This window comes from Bombina bombina, chromosome 2, assembly GCF_027579735.1.
Source record: "Bombina bombina isolate aBomBom1 chromosome 2, aBomBom1.pri, whole genome shotgun sequence".
NCBI classification, from domain to species: domain Eukaryota; kingdom Metazoa; phylum Chordata; class Amphibia; order Anura; family Bombinatoridae; genus Bombina; species Bombina bombina.
The window spans coordinates 268767450-268783025 of record NC_069500.1 but is presented as its reverse complement, the minus strand read 5'-3'; the positions used below and the strand labels follow the sequence as shown (position 1 = coordinate 268783025).

At 42.3% G+C, this 15576-nt stretch overlaps 1 protein-coding gene across 1 annotated transcript in view; it reads right to left on the bottom strand.

The window, feature by feature from the left end:
• WDR36 (WD repeat domain 36) overlaps positions 1 to 15576 on the bottom strand; it is a 410170-nt gene that overhangs the window by 325121 nt on the left and 69473 nt on the right. The window contains exons 11-12 of the mRNA XM_053699732.1: positions 6103 to 6186; positions 5610 to 5764 (exon numbers count right to left, since the gene is read on the bottom strand). Of these exons, the coding sequence (XP_053555707.1) occupies positions 5610 to 5764; positions 6103 to 6186 (239 nt within the window). The remainder of the gene's footprint in view (positions 1 to 5609; positions 5765 to 6102; positions 6187 to 15576) is intronic.

Here is a 15576-nt window from a genome sequence, read left to right as displayed (position 1 = left end):
TTAGCTAGTCTTTAAAATCAAAAGAACTAGATATTTCAATATCCAAAATAATCAACACCTTTTGAACAAGGAACAAATGTACTCTATTAAAGAATAAAAAAGTAGATTTGTTAGTGTCAATATCTGATGAAGAAAAATTCTGAATGAGAAAAAAAGCACCATCAGAGAAGGATAATTCATTATGTTGTTGGTCATTTGAAACTTCATCAACTAAAAGAAGTTTGAAAAAGACCTAGAAATATTAGAAGGCGGGACGTCAGACAAAGCCTTAGAAATTTATAAGAATATTTTTCTGATTCTATTTTTAAGTATATCTTGTACATAAGATATAAAAAGAATAGCAATATATAAAGCATAAATACTAATGGATTCTGCATGTAAAAGTTTATCATGATAACTTATTACAAACCATAGCTAAAGATAAACATTCATAACATTAAAATAAATTAACTTAGCTTTGGTAGGACTGATATCAGTCAACAGGAATCCCTCAGTATGTTCTGATCCAGGAACAGTTTATGGAAAATCTTGCAATATGTAATAGAAAAAAACAACATATAAAGCAAAATTATCAAATTCCTTAAATGACAGTTTCAGGAATGGGAAAAAATGCAAAATAAACAAGCCTCTAGCAACCAGAAGCAACAAAAAAGTGAGACTTAAATAATGTGAGAAAAAAGTGGAACAGGTATGACGCCCACATTTCTGGCACCAAGTATGACGCCCACATTATTGACGTTAAGTACAACGCCCATATTTTTTGGCGCCAAGTATGACGCCGCATCCTCTGACGTCGAAATTGACGCCCACATTTTTTGGCGCAAAAAAACGTCTGAATACACATGCGTCAAAAAAATGACGTAACTAGAAACAACTTCCGGCGTCAACTATGACGCCGGAAATGACAAAATTTTGCGCCAAAAAGTTTGCGCCAAGAATGACGCAATAAAATTAAGCATTTTCTGCCCCTGCAAGCCTAACAGCCCGCAGGGAAAAATAGTCAATTGAAAATTATCAAGGTAAGAAAAAAATATTTATTCATATGCATTATCCCAAATAATGAAACTGACAGTCTGAATGAAGGAATACTGATTATCCTGAATCATGGCAAATATAAGTTTAAAGACATATATTTAGAACTTTACATATAAAGTGCCCAACCATAGCTTAGAGTGTCACAAAAAATAAGACTTACTTACCCCAGGACACTCATCTACATATAGTAGATAGCCAAACCAGTACTGAAACGAGAATCAGTAGAGGTAATGGTATATAAGAGTATATCGTCAATCTGAAAAGGGAGGTAGGAGAAGAAATCTCTACGACCGGTAACAGAGAACCTATGAAATAGATCCCCTAGAGGAAGACAATTGTATTCAAATAGGCAACACTCTCTTCACATCCCTCTGACATTCACTGCACTCTGAGAGGAAAACCGGGCTTCAGCCTGTTGCAAAGCGCATATCAACGTAGAATCTAGCACAAACTTACTTCACCACCTCCATGGGAGGCAAAGTTTGTAAAACTGAATTGTGGGTGTGGTGAGGGGTGTATTTATAGGCATTTTAAGGTTTGGGAAACTTTGCCCCTCCTGGTAGGAATGTATATCCCATACGTCACTAGCTCATGGACTCTTGCTAATTACATGAAAGAAAACGCAGTAACCGCCAGAGGGAAAAAAACTAAATTTATGCTAACCTGATAAATTTATTTCTATTGTGGTGTATCCAGTCCACGGGTTCATCCATTATTTGTGGGATATTCTCCTTCCCAACAGGAAGCTGCAAGAGGACACCCACAGCAGAGCTGTCTATATAGCTCCTCCCCTAACTGCCACCCCCAGTCATTCGACCGAAGACAAGCAAGAAAAAAAGGAGAAACTATAGGGTGCAGTGGTGACTGTAGTTTAAAAATAAAAAAAAACACCTGCCTTAAAATGACAGGGCGGGCCGTGGACTGGATACACCACAAGAGAAATAAATGTATCAGGTAAACATAAATTTTGTTTTCTCTTGTAAAGGTGTATCCAGTCCACGGGTTCATCCATTACTTGTGGGATACCAATACCAAAGCTTTAGGACACGGATGAAGGGAGGGACAAGGCAGGAACTTAAACGGAAGGCACCACTGCCTGTAAGACCTTTCTCCCAAAAATAGCCTCTGAAGAAGCAAAAGTATCAAATTTATAGAATTAAGAAAAGGTATGAAGCGAAGACCAAGTCGCCGCCTTACAAATCTGTTCAACAGAGGCCTCATGTTTAAAAGCCCATGTGGAAGCTACTGCTCTAGTAGAATGAGCTGTAATTCTTTCAGGAGGCTGCTGGCCAGCAGTCTCATAAGCTAAGCGTATTATACTTCCTAGCCAAAAAGAAATAGAAGTTCCCGAAGCCTTTTGGCCTCTCCTCTGTCCAGAGTAGACAACAAACAAAGCAGATGTTTGACGAAAATCCTTCGTAGCTTGTAAATAAAACTTTAAAGCACGAACCACATCAAGATTGTGTAATAGACGTTCCTTCTTTTAAGAAGGATTAGGACATAGTGAAGGAACAACAATCTCCTGATTGATATTCTTATTAGATACCACCTTAGGAAGAAACCCAGGTTTGGTACGTAACACTACCTTATCTGCATGGAAAATCAGATAAGGGGAATCACATTGTAAAGCAGATAACTCCGAAACTCTTCGAGCTACTAAAAACAGAACATTCCAAGATAAAAGCTTAATATCTATGGAATGCAAAGGTTCAAACGGAACCCCTTGAAAAACTTTAAGAACTAAATTTAAACTCCATGGCGGAGCAACAGGTTTAAACACAGGCTTGATTCTAACTAAAGCCTGACAAAACGCCTGAACGTCTGGAACCTCAGCCAGACGTTTGTGCAAAAGAATAGACAGAGCAGAAATCTGTCCCTTTAAGAAACTAGCTGACAAACCCTTCTCCAATCCTTTTTGGAGAAAAGATAATATCCTAGGAATCCTGACCTTACTCCATGAGTAACCCTTGGATTCACACCAATGAAGATATTTACACCATATCTTATGATAGATTTTCCTGGTGACAGGCTTTCGAGCCTGAATTAAGGTATCAATGACCGATTCGGAAAAACCACGCTTTCATAGAATCAAGCGTTCAATCTCCAAGCAGTCAGACGAAGAGAAATTAGATTTGGATGTTTGAAGGGACCTTGAAGTAGAAGGTCCTGCCTTAGCGGCAGAGTCCATGGTGGAAAGGATGACATGTCCACCAGATCTGCATACTAAGTCCTGCGGGGCTATCAAGATCACCGAAGCTCTCTCCTGCTTGATCTTGGCAATCAGACGAGGGAGCAGAGGAAACTGTGGAAACACATAAGCCAGGCTGAAGGACAAGGGCGCTGCTAGAGCATCTATCAGCGCTGCCTTGGGAACCCTGGACCTGGACCCGTAACAAGGAAGCTTGGCGTTCTGACGAGACGCATCATTTTATTGCAGGGGGCTTAATTTTATTGCTGGGGCACCATTTATTTTATGTATTTATTGTGTGGGCTGTGTGCGTGTGTGCGCTGTGTGTGTGTGCGCGCGTGCGGGTGCTGTGTGCGTGCGCTGTGTGTGTGTGCGCGCGTGTGCGGGCGCTGTGTGTGTGCTCTGTGTGTGTGTGTAGGCGCTGTGTGTGTGCTCTCTGTGTGTGTGTGTGTGGGCGCTGTGTTGCGCGCGTGTGCGGGCGCTGTGTGTGTGCTCTGTGTGTGTGCTCTCTGTGTGTGTGCGGGCGCTGTGTGTGTGCTCTGTGTGTGTGTGTGGGCGCTGTGTGTGTGCTCTCTGTGTGTGTGTGTGCGTGTGTGTGTGTGGGCGCTGTGTGTGTGTGTGTGGGCGCTGTGTGTGTGTGTGTGTGGGCGCTGTGTGTGTGTGTGTGTGTGGGCGCTGTGTGTGTGTGTGTGTGGGCGCTGTGTGTGTGTGTGTGGGCGCTGTGTGTGTGTGTGTGTGGGCGCTGTGTGTGTGTGTGTGTGTGGGCGCTGTGTGTGTGTGGGCGTGTGTGTGTGTGGGCTCTGTGTGTGTGGGCTCTGTGTGTGTGGGCTCTGTGTGTGTGTGTGTGGGCTCTGTGTGTGTGTGTGTGTGGGCTCTGTGTGTGTGTGTGTGGGCTCTGTGTGTGTGTGTGTGGGCTCTGTGTGTGTGTGTGTGGGCTCTGTGTGTGTGGGCTCTGTGTGTGTGGGCTCTGTGTGTGTGGGCTCTGTGTGTGTGGGCTCTGTGTGTGTGGGCTCTGTGTGTGTGTGTGTGTGTGTGGGCTCTGTGTGTGTGTGTGGGCTCTGTGTGTGTGTGTGGGCTCTGTGTGTGTGTGTGTGGGCTCTGTGTGTGTGTGTGTGGGCTCTGTGTGTGTGTGTGTGTGGGCTCTGTGTGTGTGTGTGGGCTCTGTGTGTGTGTGTGTGTGTGTGTGTGTGTGGGCTCTGTGTGTGTGTGTGTGTGTGTGTGTGTGTGTGGGCTCTGTGTGTGTGTGTGTGTGTGTGTGTGTGGGCTCTGTGTGTGTGTGTGTGTGTGTGGGCTCTGTGTGTGTGTGTGTGTGTGGGCTCTGTGTGTGTGTGTGTGTGCGCTCTGTGTGTGTGTGTGTGGGCTCTGTGTGGGCTCTGTGTGTGTGTGTTTGGGGGGGGGGCTCCTGTGTGTGTGTGTGTGTGTGTGTGCGTGGGCTCTGTGTGGGTGTGGGCTCTGTGTGTGTGTGGGCTCTGTGTGTGTGTGTGGGCTCTGTGTGTGTGTGTGTGTGAGGGCTCTGTGTGTGTGTGTGTGAGGGCTCTGTGTGTGTGGGCTCTGTGTGTGTGTGCTCTGTGTGTGTGGGCTCTGTGTGTGTGGGCTCTGTGTGTGTGGGCTCTGTGTGTGTGGGTGTGTGTGTGTGTGGGCTCTGTGTGTGTGTGGGCTGTGTACACCTGTGTTCCTGTGAATATGTCTGTGGGTGGATGTATGTGTATATAAATATCTCTCTGTGTATTATATCTGTGTGTTTGTGTGGTACAGTGCATTGCCCCATTTCTTTTAAGTATTTTTTGTTCTGGGTAGAGGCCCCGGGCTCTCAATCTGCCTAGGGACCTGCACTTGCTAGGGCCGGTCCTGGCGTCTCTAATGTTCTTGTTATCATAAGAAAACACATAAAAATAAGGCCCAGTTCAACTCAATTGTTCCTAATTGTCAGCATAATTATTCATTATATACATAAACAGTTGTTCCAATAGTACAAATGGTATATTGCAATATATACGTTGTAGTGTTCCACATTAGTGGATTTATGTGTTTTTTTATACATAAAATGTTGTGCATTACCTTAAATGATTTTTTTTTTTTTTCATTATAAAAGTTGTGGGGCGGGGTTGGGGACGGAGAGAAAGGGGCCCCATTTTGTCATCCCTCCTTGGGCCCCGCAATGGCTAGGGCCGGCCCTGCCCTGAGATGTACTAAAAATCATTGGAATACACCGCTGAGATTTTCTAATAAAGGAATCAACTAATAATATGCACATTGCAAACACTTAACATTCTGAATAAATGCAGACTGTTTCAAAATGCAAAAAGATATAAAATAAAATATTGCACAGACCATAAAAATAATAAATGTTGGCGACAATGTGGTAATATAAGTATTGGATACATACTGTTGCATGAATGCCAAATGATTTGCTATTCTTGATGTCTGATGGCTTTAGCTTGTGTGCTCCCATTGTGCATTTCACATAGTTCCAGGTTGTACAGTTAACAGATCTTTGATGACAGGCAATAATGCCATCCCAATCACTTTGACGAGATGTCTCTGATTAAAAATAAATAAAAGCTCATTAGTAAGCATTTCTAACATATGATGAAATCTTAGAATACAACAAGAATTAGTGAAACTAAAGAGGTAGTTAGTGAATACAGTTAAACCCGCACATCTGAGATGTCTAAAGTCTATAAACACATTTCTGATACTTTAATTTGCTTGCTGCACCTAAAGAGCATTTAATTAATTTATACCCTTTAGTAATGAGCCATTTCAAACCACTGCTGTGCTTATTAATAAATAAAACCGATATCATTTAATAATCAACACTAACGTGTGTGAGAAAGTTCAGAAATATTATGGCATGAAAAATTAAGTGTATTACATACCAGATGCAAATGAGACGATAGGAGTAAGTCTGAAGGACAAGCAACGGAGTCCCTTTTTTTTGGATTTTGCTTTATTTATTGATCCTATAAAAAAAAAAAAAAAAAAAAAATATTATAATGCTGTAATATACACAATTAGCTTGCAAAGTTTAAAGGCTTTTTTCTAGTCATTTACTAACACCATAAATTTGAATTAATGTTGGAAGTGTGCAATTTACTTTTCAAAGCATTATTTACTACTTATGCTGCTTAGTATTAAAAATATTTTGACTAAAAAGGGACAAGAAACCAAAAAAACAAAACAAAAAAAGACAAAACTATTTCTTGATGCAGATAGACCTGTCCATCTTAATTCCAGTCCTCAAGTACCCCTAAAAATAGGCATGGGAATATGCTTTGTTAGCATCCAAAATGCTGAAGGTGGTGGCCACTCATGTCGTTTGGCTCTTTTCGGAGTTGGATCCTCAAAGAAAACCTCCGAGGAGGAAGAGACTTCTTCACCAGATCCTGCGCAACCAGAGTAGGCAAAGAGAATGACTGGGGAGCTAAGGGAGGAGCTATATAGACAGCTCTGCTGTGGTGCTCTTTGCCACTTCCTGTTAGCAGGAGAATAATATCCCACAAGTAAAGGATGAATCCGTGGACTCGTCGTACCTTATAGAAGAAATAAGCCGACACCTTGTGCAATAAAAGGAAGCAACACAGAGTTACTAAATTAGGCTTATTAGAATACTATATGTCCCAAGTCATCTCTGACTGCAGAGACACTAAAAATGGGAGAAGAAATATAGAACAAAACTCAGCATAATACATAAAGGGATACATGAAATATAAAAAAATCCCTTACCCTCAAGGTTAAAACTGACACTGTAGTGTCAGAAGACAGATGCATAAGCCACACAGCTTCTGCATAAAACTGAAGCCACAAAATGAAATTTCAAAAACAGCCACTAGATGGCAACAGCCATCAAGGAAGGCTGAGACAATTGAGAGAACTGAGAGACCATAAAAACTTGTGAATCCACACAAGAAATCTGAAAATCTCAGCGACTATCAATTTTTTTGATGAAAAAATTAAAACATACAATCCAAGGAATGTAAATAAAGAACTCAGATCTGGAAGCAAGATCAAAAAGCACAGACATACTGTTGCTGAAAACAGACTCGCAAAAGGTATCAGACAAAGTGCACCAGAAACATAAAATTTCCAAATGTGCCGTAACATTGTAGATTATGGGGACAGAGCTTCAAAACGATCGCTAAATAAACTGACATAAGCGATCCTAGTAAAAAAGGTAAAGTAAACTAAAGTGGCAAAATATCAAAACTAAGAACTTTAAGATACGCAAGCTGAAGACGTAAGAACCGGCTCAAAAAAAGGCTCACCAGAAAAACAGTGCCTCTGGATAAGGAGTCATTCTTTAAATAAAGACTCCATTACACAAACTCTCCACAATTAATTAAGGGAAAACAAACAAATTTCCTTCTAACCAGGAGCTGAGTTAGATAGGTCACGGCTCATACACTGATCTCTTCACTGTGACAATCGCTCACAACTCACACGGCGGTGAAGGATTCACCCCCTTAGGATAGATAGGCGCCTGGAGTCTAAGGGACTAGGTACAATCTTCCCTGTTATGCAAATAAGGAACATACTTGAAAATGAAGAAAAAGACCGCGACGGGAAATGAACCGCCACGGATCAGACAAAATGGCACTTTGTTTAAGAATATTAAGAGCGCTTGCAATGAAACCATTAACACTGCTCACTCCTAAGACCTATTGATACTAAAAAGTACTTTATGTCAGCTATACCTCACTTGCCCTAATCCTAGAGTCCAAATGAGTGCTGAAGATCACTTCCAGGCACTTGCAACATGGAACCCCAGTCAGACATAATGGACTGAAAATAGACTGTCGCGGTTTCCCAACAAAAACGGAAGCTAGATATGCAGTCTGGGAAGAAGCAGATTAAAATGCAAGGCTAGAGTCGTGATCGTATCTCAGAGATATAGCATAAGTCTGTGCAGTACAAACAAGCGCTTCATCCCTAAAAGCGCACCAAAAAATCAAAAGTACACAAAACCTGAGACACTGATCTCGCAGGGGTAAAGTGTGTGGATAACAGCATCTACATGACACCCGGTCCTCACACACCATAAAGCCTGGTCTAACTGCCTAAATGGCCGCCCATGGAAGCAGCAAAAAAAAAAAAAAACTGCCCCTGGCATACAGCCAAATAACTGCTCAGCCGCAATATATCCTAACAGAGGATATATACATAAAAATAAAACATACATACCCCTTCTAAGGGAAGCAGGTCCCACAAGGTCCATGATAATCCCAGTCCTGTTCCTTGAGAGACAAATAAAAAAAGGACTTACCCTCCAGGGTCACAACAGCTCCAGATTTGTGAGCCTCATCAGATCGCTGACAGGGACCTGACTATACAAGAAAAACTGTGTAACCAATCCTGGTTTTCTATATGGGAGTAGCATAAGTGCTAGAAGGTAAGCAAGGATTACCTCGCTGTCTTCCAACTGCTAAAACCCACTATTACTCTCACGAAAGAGATTGATATGGACACAGCGTGGCCCTAATCCTTGCTTGAAGGAGAAAGTACCCATTAAAGGATTAAAAGATGATTTTCTTCAGACACCAACTTCAAACACCCCCTACAATGTACGAAGCAAAGAATGACTGGGAGTTATGGGAAGTGGGAGTGATGGTTAACAGCTCTGCTTGGGTGTTCTTTGCTTCCCCCATGGTGGCCAGGAGTTGAATTCCCACTAGTAATTAAATGGATTTGTGGACTCTCCATGTCATTGGAAAGAGAGAGAAAAAAAAAAAAAAAAAAAAAAAAGAAGATTGGGATGGGGCCCCAAAAAGAACAATCATGGGAAACGAGGGGTGACTACTACACTATAGAAAAAAAAAAGAAGAAAAAAACCCACTATAAATTGGGTACTGGCAGATAGCTGCCATTACTAAAGATGCCCACCATTAGTGAGAGGGGTCACTACACTGCAGAATAACAACAATAATAACAATAATAATAAAAAGCCCTAAAATGCATACTGGGGGGGGGGGGGGGGGAGTGAGCAGTTTGGGAAGGATCAGGTAGGTAGGAGGGTAATACCTACATTACAATACTTTTCCCATTAACAGCTAACAAATTAACCCCTTCACTGAGGGAATTTCAGAAGTATGGTGCGCAGCTGCAATTAGCAGCCTTTTTATTACCAATAAGCAATGGCAAAGCCCCAATGTCACACAGAAGCTTTTACAATTGTGTCATAATTGCACAAGTGGTATTTAAAAACAATTTCAGTGAGAGCCAAAGTTTGTGAAAAGTTCATTAACTTCATTTTTTTTTTTTTTTTTTAAATATGAACGCATTTGGCGGTGAAACGGTGGCATGAAATATACCAAAATGGGCCTAGATGAATAGCTTGGGTTGTCTACTTAAAATATATAGTTTTGGATAGGTAATCAAAAAACAAGGCTCTATTTCTGTTTAAACTGAGTGAAAGCAAAAATGCTAAAACGTCTCTAGTATTTTGTATAAGTTTATCTCTGAAATTCCCGTTAGCGAAGGGGGTTAAACCACTGGTTTTCAAAACTGTCCTCAGGCCTCTCTAACAGGGCACATTTTGAAGATATCTGAACTGGAGATCAGGTGAAATAATCAACTAATTAGTAAACTTGGTTATTTTATCTGCTCTCATCCAAGGTGATCCAGAAAACCTGGCCTGTTGGGGAGGCCCAAGGACAGGTTTAAAAAACAGTGGAATAAACTAAACCAGTAATATAGGTTATTCATTGCCCACACGTTTCATGATCTGAAATGCTACCTCCTGCTAAAATTTCTGAAATCACACAGGGACTATACCCAAACAGCTACATTCCTGTCCTGGTCCACTATTCTTACTAGTTATGATTTTCTGCAAACTTTGAAGCTCTTGAGAAAGACGGTGAAACACTGTTGAAACGCGTTGAGCAAATAAATGCAAAGATTTTACCTTGAAGAATTGTTTATTTCAATCTGTACTAAACTGGCCAAATACCATCTACATATTTTGTGAGTATTGTCCTTTGTGGGCTATCCTTTCACTGGCATACTACACTATTGTGAATTTTCTTTAGTGCCTCTTGAGACACAGACCTCCTGGAGCGGAATTGGATAGCATCAGAAGGAGATCTGAAAATTTGATGTACCTCTGGGTCCAGCTCCTCTCATAATAGAACACACTACCATTAATTTTGTCTGCTGGTCAGCTATTCATCATATCTGAGAGTAAATAAGTGTTTCTCTCATATATTCCTAGACAATAGAGTCACAAATCTGGATCATGCAGGATTTCAAGTTACAACTAAATATGTATATATTTTAAAAAAAAAGTCAGTTTTATCAAATACGGAACCATTTGATTCAATGGTATAAAAAAAATATTAAAATTACACTACTTTGGAGGACTATTTTATAAAGCTTTATTAAACATAGGAATGCAGAAACGTAAGTCATTTATACAGCAGAATGTTAATATTACTTCATATTTTATTTTTCACTTATATTTTAAGAAGAATCTAAATTACCGTATTGTCCTGAGTATAGGCCGCTCCTTATTATAAGCCGCACCCTTAAAGTTTGGTGCCATTTTAAAGAAAACATAATTTATGCTTACCTGATAAATTCCTTTCTTCTGTTGTGTGATCAGTCCACGGGTCATCATTACTTCTGGGATATAACTCCTCCCCAACAGGAAATGCAAGAGGATTCACCCAGCAGAGCTGCATATAGCTCCTCCCCTCTACGTCAGTCCCAGTCATTCGACCAAGAAACAACGAGAAAGGAGTAACCAAGGGTGAAGTGGTGACTGGAGTATAATTTAAAAGATATTTACCTGCCTTAAAAACAGGGCGGGCCGTGGACTGATCACACAACAGAAGAAAGGAATTTATCAGGTAAGCATAAATTATGTTTTCTTCTGTTATGTGTGATCAGTCCACGGGTCATCATTACTTCTGGGATACCAATACCAAAGCAAAAGTACACGGATGACGGGAGGGATAGGCAGGCTCATTATACAGAAGGAACCACTGCCTGAAGAACCTTTCTCCCAAAAATAGCCTCCGAAGAAGCAAAAGTGTCAAATTTGTAAAATTTGGAAAAAGTATGAAGCGAAGACCAAGTTGCAGCCTTGCAAATCTGTTCAACAGAGGCCTCATTCTTAAAGGCCCAAGTGGAAGCCACAGCTCTAGTGGAGTGAGCTGTAATTCTTTCAGGAGGCTGCTGTCCAGCAGTCTCATAGGCTAAACGTATTATGCTACGAAGCCAAAAAGAGAGAGAGGTAGCAGAAGCTTTTTGACCTCTCCTCTGTCCAGAGTAAACGACAAACAAGGAAGAAGTTTGGCGAAAATCTTTAGTTGCCTGCAAGTAGAACTTGAGGGCACGAACTACGTCCAGATTGTGTAAAAGACGTTCCTTCTTTGAAGAAGGATTTGGACACAAGGATGGGACAACAATCTCTTGATTGATGTTCCTGTTAGTGACTACCTTAGGTAAGAACCCAGGTTTAGTACGCAGAACTACCTTGTCTGAGTGAAAAATCAGATAAGGGGAATCACAATGTAAGGCTGATAACTCAGAGACTCTTCGAGCCGAGGAAATAGCCATTAAAAACAGAACTTTCCAAGATAACATTTTTATATCAATGGAATGAAGGGGTTCAAACGGAACACCCTGTAAAACGTTAAGAACTAAGTTTAAACTCCATGGTGGAGCAACAGCTTTAAACACAGGCTTGATCCTAGCTAAAGCCTGACAAAAGGACCGGACGTCTGGATTTTCTGACAGACGTCTGTGTAACAAGATGGACAGAGCTGAAATCTGTCCCTTTAATGAACTAGCTGATAAACCCTTTTCTAAACCTTCTTGTAGAAAAGACAATATCCTAGCGATCCTAACCTTACTCCAGGAGTAACCTTTGGATTCGCACCAGTATAGGTATTTCCGCCATATTTTATGGTAAATCCTTCTGGTAACAGGCTTCCTAGCCTGAATCAGGGTATCAATAACCGACTCGGAAAAACCACGTTTTGATAAAATCAAGCGTTCAATTTCCAAGCAGTCAGCTTCAGAGAAGTTAGATTTTGATGTTTGAATGGACCCTGTATCAGAAGGTCCTGTCTTAGAGGTAGAGACCAAGGCGGACAGGATGACATGTCCACTAGATCTGCATACCAAGTCCTGCGTGGCCAAGCAGGTGCTATTAGAATTACTGATGCTCTCTCCTGTTTGATTTTGGCAATCAATCGAGGAAGCAGCGGGAAGGGTGGAAACACATAAGCCATCCTGAAGTTCCAAGGTGCTGTCAAAGCATCTATCAGAACTGCTCCCGGATCCCTGGATCTGGACCCGTAGCGAGGAAGTTTGGCGTTCTGGCGAGACGCCATGAGATCTATCTCTGGTTTGCCCCAACGTCGAAGTATTTGGGCAAAGACCTCCGGATGAAGTTCCCACTCCCCCGGATGAAGAGTCTGGCGACTCAAGAAATCCGCCTCCCAGTTCTCCACTCCCGGGATGTGGATTGCTGACAGGTGGCAAGAGTGAGACTCTGCCCAGCGAATTATCTTTGATACTTCCATCATTGCTAGGGAGCTTCTTGTCCCTCCCTGATGGTTGATGTAAGCTACAGTCGTGATGTTGTCCGACTGAAACCTGATGAACCCCCGAGTTATTAACTGGGGCCAAGCCAGAAGGGCATTGAGAACTGCTCTCAATTCCAGAATGTTTATTGGAAGGAGGCTCTCCTCCTGATTCCATAGTCCCTGAGCCTTCAGAGAATTCCAGACAGCGCCCCAACCTAGTAGGCTGGCGTCTGTTGTTACAATTGTCCAGTCTGGCCTGCTGAATGGCATCCCCCTGGACAGGTGTGGCCGATGAAGCCACCATAGAAGAGAATTTCTGGTCTCTTGATTCAGATTCAGAGTAGGGGACAAATCTGAGTAATCCCCATTCCACTGACTTAGCATGCATAATTGCAGCGGTCTGAGGTGTAGGCGTGCAAAAGGTACTATGTCCATTGCCGCTACCATTAAGCCGATCACCTCCATGCATTGAGCTACTGACGGGTGTTGAATGGAATGAAGGACGCGGCATGCATTTTGAAGTTTCGTTAACCTGTCTTCTGTCAGGTAAATCTTCATTTCTACAGAATCTATAAGAGTCCCCAAGAATGGAACTCTTGTGAGAGGAAAGAGAGAACTCTTCTTTTCGTTCACTTTCCATCCATGCGACCTTAGAAATGCCAGAACTAACTCTGTATGAGACTTGGCAGTTTGAAAGCTTGAAGCTTGTATTAGAATGTCGTCTAGGTACGGAGCTACCGAAATTCCTCGCGGTCTTAGTACCGCCAGAAGGGCACCCAGAACCTTTGTGAAGATTCTTGGAGCCGTAGCCAATCCGAATGGAAGAGCTACAAACTGGTAATGCCTGTCTAAAAAGGCAAACCTTAGATACCGGTAATGATCTTTGTGAATCGGTATGTGAAGGTAAGCATCCTTTAAATCCACTGTGGTCATGTACTGACCCTTTTGGATCATGGGTAAGATTGTCCGAATAGTTTCCATTTTGAACGATGGAACTCTTAGGAATTTGTTTAGAGTCTTTAAATCTAAGATTGGCCTGAAAGTTCCCTCTTTTTTGGGAACCACAAACAGGTTTGAGTAGAACCCTTGTCCTTGTTCCGACCACGGAACCGGATGGATCACTCCCATTGTTAACAGATCTTGTACGCAGCGTAGAAACGCTTCTTTCTTTATCTGGTTTGTTGACAACCTTGACAGATGAAATCTCCCTCTTGGGGGAGAAAATTTGAAGTCTAGAAGGTATCCCTGAGATATGATCTCTAGTGCCCAGGGATCCTGAACATCTCTTGCCCAGGCCTGGGCGAAGAGAGAGAGTCTGCCCCCTACTAGATCCGGTCCCGGATCGGGGGCTCTCGGTTCATGCTGTCTTTGGGGCAGCAGCAGGTTTTCTGGCCTGCTTGCTTTTGTTCCAGGACTGGTTAGGCTTCCAGCCTTGCCTGTAACGAGCAACAGCTCCTTCCTGTTTTGGTGCAGTGGAGGTTGATGCTGCTCCTGTTTTGAAATTCCGAAAGGGACGAAAATTAGACTGTCTAGCCTTAGCTTTGGCCTTGTCTTGAGGTAGGGCGTGGCCCTTACCTCCCGTAATGTCAGCGATAATTTCTTTCAAACCGGGCCCGAATAAGGACTGCCCCTTGAAAGGTATATTAAGTAATTTGGACTTAGAAGTAACATCAGCTGACCATGATTTTAGCCACAGTGCCCTGCGTGCCTGTATGGCGAATCCTGAGTTCTTAGCCGTAAGTTTGGTTAAATGTACTACGGCCTCCGAAATGAAAGAATTAGCTAGTTTAAGGACTCTAAGCCTGTCCGTAATGTCGTCTAGCGTAGAGGAACTAAGGTTCTCTTCAAGCGACTCAATCCAAAAAGCTGCCGCAGCCGTAATCGGCGCGATACATGCAAGGGGTTGTAATATAAAACCTTGTTGAACAAACATTTTCTTAAGGTAACCCTCTAATTTTTTATCCATTGGATCTGAGAAAGCACAGCTATCCTCCACCGGGATAGTGGTACGCTTAGCTAAAGTAGAAACTGCTCCCTCCACCTTGGGGACCGTTTGCCATAAGTCCCGAGTGGTGGCGTCTATTGGAAACATCTTTCTAAATATTGGAGGGGGTGAGAACGGCACACCGGGTCTATCCCACTCCTTAGTAACAATTTCAGTTAGTCTCTTAGGTATAGGAAAAACGTCAGTACTCGCCGGTACCGCAAAGTATTTATCCAACCTACACAGTTTCTCTGGTATTGCAATAGTGTTACAATCGTTGAGAGCTGCTAAGACCTCCCCTAGTAGTACACGGAGGTTCTCCAATTTAAATTTAAAATTTGAAATATCTGAGTCCAATCTGTTTGGATCAGAACCGTCACCCACAGAATGAAGCTCTCCGTCCTCATGCTCTGCAAGCTGTGACGCAGTATCAGACATGGCCCTAGCATTGTCAGCGCACTCTGTTCTCACCCCAGAGTGATCACGCTTGCCTCTTAGTTCAGGTAATTTAGACAAAACTTCAGTCATAACAGTAGCCATATCTTGTAATGTTATCTGTAATGGCCGCCCAGATGTACTAGGCGCCAAAATATCACGCACCTCCCGGGCGGGAGATGCAGGTACTGTCGCGTGAGGCGAGTTAGTCGGCATAACTCTCCCCTCGCTGTTTGGTGAAATTTTTTCACATTGTACAGATTGACTTTTATTTAAAGTAGCATCAATACAGTTAGTACATAAATTTCTATTGGGCTCCACCTTGGCATTGGAACAAATGACACAGATATCTTCCTCTGAGTCAGACATGTTTAACACACTAGCAAAAAACTTACAACTTGGTT